Source organism: Humulus lupulus, chromosome 9, assembly GCF_963169125.1.
Source record: "Humulus lupulus chromosome 9, drHumLupu1.1, whole genome shotgun sequence".
NCBI lineage: Eukaryota > Viridiplantae > Streptophyta > Magnoliopsida > Rosales > Cannabaceae > Humulus > Humulus lupulus.
In genome coordinates, this window is record NC_084801.1 from 164,469,515 (window position 1) to 164,472,820 (window position 3,306).

The 3,306-nt window shown below is 33.3% G+C and overlaps 1 protein-coding gene across 1 annotated transcript; it reads right to left on the minus strand.

The window, feature by feature from the left end:
• Positions 1 to 484: 484 nt before the first annotated feature.
• LOC133800919 (uncharacterized) lies at positions 485 to 2,816 on the minus strand. Its single transcript, XM_062239030.1, has 2 exons — positions 1,853 to 2,816; positions 485 to 1,032 (listed from the first exon to the last, which is right to left on the minus strand). Exons 1-2 carry the CDS (start codon positions 2,639 to 2,641, stop codon positions 823 to 825), a joined length of 999 nt encoding a protein of 332 aa, XP_062095014.1. The 5' UTR covers positions 2,642 to 2,816; the 3' UTR covers positions 485 to 822.
• Between the last annotated feature and the right edge of the window lie 490 nt (positions 2,817 to 3,306).

Here is a 3,306-nt window from a genome sequence, read left to right on the forward strand (position 1 = left end):
TTGAAGAGGGTAATCTGATAGTCTGGAAACTTACATCATTGTGTTTGGTTGTGCACTGTAATCTTATTTATGATTCCTGATAATATCACTTCTTGTGTTTGGTTGTGCATATGAATATGTTAAGTTTTCATATTTTCATAAAATTAATATAATAATATATTTCATCAAAATAATTTATAAACAATTTTACTCATGAAATATTTTTTAACAGAAGTAAAAAAATACATATATTGAATACTAGAATCAAGTATCATTTTTAAAATTACAAAAATACCCTTATTTTATTTTTAATAACATTTCATTTGTTATTTTAAACTAAAGTAATGATATAAATGCTTCACAAGTCAATTTCTTTAAATAAGTAAATATTATTTATCATTTTATAGTTTGATATATGTATATTTGTTTTTATATTATAAACTTCAAAAATAAAATAAGTCATTAACTAAAAAATTATTGGTTTAAGATTTTTTAAAAAAAATAATAACAATAATTTTGAAGTGTTTCATATTCCTGGGTATCTGAAAACCACTTGTCAGATGAGTTTCACTTGAACATAAAATTAGGACAAGTTAAAACTCCTGGAGTACAGATTCACAAGTTAGAAAAACTCAAACCCAGTACCAAACATGAGAAAGTTTTCAGATTCTCATTTTCGTGTCCAGATTTCTGTATACCAAACGATCCCTTAGGGATTTATATATTCCAGTAAGTAATGGCCGGCTACAATTACTACATTGTAGTCACCATAAGATAAGTGGAGGGTGCTTAGAGATACACTATTTATAAACAAGAATCATATTATTATTATTATTATTATTGTTAATGGTAATTATGATTGCTTTGGTTGAGTGTTTGAAAGAAGGTTTTTGATGCTTCATAAGTAGACCAGCAAATAGCAGCAGCTGGTGCATGGAATAGCATTCTTGGGATCCAACCTCTCATTAATCCTTGCTTTCCTTCCTTTACCACTATACTTTTAATTACTTCTCCAATTGAGCTACTAGAATATCTATCACAACCACAAACACCCTGAAAAAAACATTATTAAAAATTTCATAAATAAACAAGGAAATCCATCCAATTCAACTCCAAATTTAACAAAAATACACACTAATACAAATATATTAATGCAAAACAATAGTACTCTTTGATTAAATAAAGAAAAAATACCAATATTTATAAGTAAAGCACATTATAATAATAGTTTGCTTCAAAAACTTTGACAATTAAGAAACTTATCCTTACTAACGTGATAGAAAATTATAATCCATTCAATTCAGCTAAAGTTATCATGCATGAAACTATATATTTTTATTACGAATACACATAAATTTGTAATTGGCTAGTTAAAAGGATAACAACAAATGATTTTATTTTAATTAGAGAATTTATCCAAGGTTAATTTAACAAGAACTTTCCATTTTAAATTAGAAGTGAAAAAGACAAAAATGGTCTTCATGAAATTCTAAATCTTGTATCTAAAATTTATCAAAATTCTATACATAAAAAAAATCTTCAAACCACATAAAAAAATATAGTATATTTTATTTGATGAAAAATTACAAGCACCACCACAAAAAAAATTATGTATTTATATATTGATTATACATATATTAATCTAAAATTTAGATTTCAATTTAAATTATGAGAAAACTATTTTTTGTTTTCTTCATTTAACTTCCAAAAAGAGAGCAAGTTTTTTTCGTTATACCTTCTTAACTTTCATTTTCAAAATTATTATTATTTAATTACAAAGAAAATAATAATAATAGTAATAACTTTATTAAAAAAAATGATGACAACAAATTTGCACACAAAATCTACAAGTATTTGTCGTATCAGAGTTTACCTGACACTGCAACTGAGTCTTCACAACATCAAGCGGCGTCGTCACAGCGGCAGCCAAAGCTCCGGCAACGGCCCCAGCCGTGGCGTGAACCACCAACCTCTCGTCTGAGGCACTCTCCGGCGAAACCTCCGTCAACCCTCTCTTGGCCGCCTCGTAAGTGGCAAAATGAACCGCCGTGAACGGCGCATTCATCACAACCGTCGTCCGATACGAGGCATAGAACGCCCCAAATCCCTCTTCCATCAAAACCCTCCTCACACAATCCCCCAAGCCCTTGTACGGACTACTCTTCAACTGCAGCCTCTGCTTCACCACATCCATGGGTGTTATCACGGCGTCGCTCGCCACTGTAGCAAAGACCCCAGCCGCCGCATGAGCCACCGGGTTGTTCGGCTTCTCGCGGGAGAATAACTCCTTGAAGTGTTCGTATACGGAGAAGTATACCGCGTGGGCCGGGCCGGCGCCGAGGCCCATTGCACCGATTCCACGGTAGAGGACCGACGGGCCCTCGAGCTTCAAAATCGAGCCCAGAGCTTGCCGGACCCCAATGGGCCGAACCGAGACCGACCCGGATAAGGCCTGCATCCGGGTCTTAAGAGTGTCGACGGGGAACATGGCTGTGTGCTCGACGGAGCCGGCGATTGAGCCTGCAACCATGAATTGCCAGAACTCGAGGCCATCGTGGGTGGCGGAGATCGTGGGAGGAGACACCGAGATGGGGTTGGGCTGAAACTCGGTTGTTCTGGGTACTGAGCGAAACGGGTGAGTTTGGGAAGCTTCGGTGGCCATGGCGGTAGGTTTTGGAGAATGAGAATGGAGGGTTTCAATGGTTTTACATATATAAGAGGGAATGAAGAACAAGTGGGATTTGAGAATCGCTATCCGAGTGAATGGATTGGATTTGTCGTCGTGTTAGCATAAGATGAAGATTTTTGTGTTTGAGAGGGAATGAGAGGAAGAGACTGATAATGATCATCACGAAGAAGAATGGAGATTTCCAGCTTTTACTTCTGCTTTTTTTAGCGGGAAAAAGACAAAAAGGAATTAGAAAGAATTATAGTTCAAAAAGAAAATCATTTTTTTTCCTTAGCCATGTTTTTGTTTGGATATTAAATTTTAATTATGAAAAAATATTGTGAGAGAATAAAATATATATTTTTAAATTTTTTAGTATTTATCTTAAATTCTTGAATATATTTAAAATTGTTCTAATATTAATAAAATTATATGAAATTTTGTTAGGAAAACTTATACATAATCTTAATTATTTTAATGTAAATCATACAATAAACACATTAATACAAGACAATCTAGAATATGTTTCTACAATTAAATTTAAACAGAGAAAATGATAAGAACATTTACATTATACGCAACGAAATGTATTAGTTATTCGTTCAGTTTCTCTAATCCTTGTATATTTTCTGTCGCAGGGTATCATTAAGAAACTGAAT

Bases quoted from the DNA above. Each gene is read 5' to 3' on its own strand.
- LOC133800919 (XM_062239030.1), bottom strand. From the start codon at position 2,641: ATGGCCACCGAAGCTTCCCAAACTCACCCGTTTCGCTCAGTACCCAGA. The intron at 1,033-1,852 runs GTAAACTCTGAT...TGTTTTTTTCAG, and splicing joins AGACTCAGTTGCAGTGTCAG to GGTGTTTGTGGTTGTGATAG.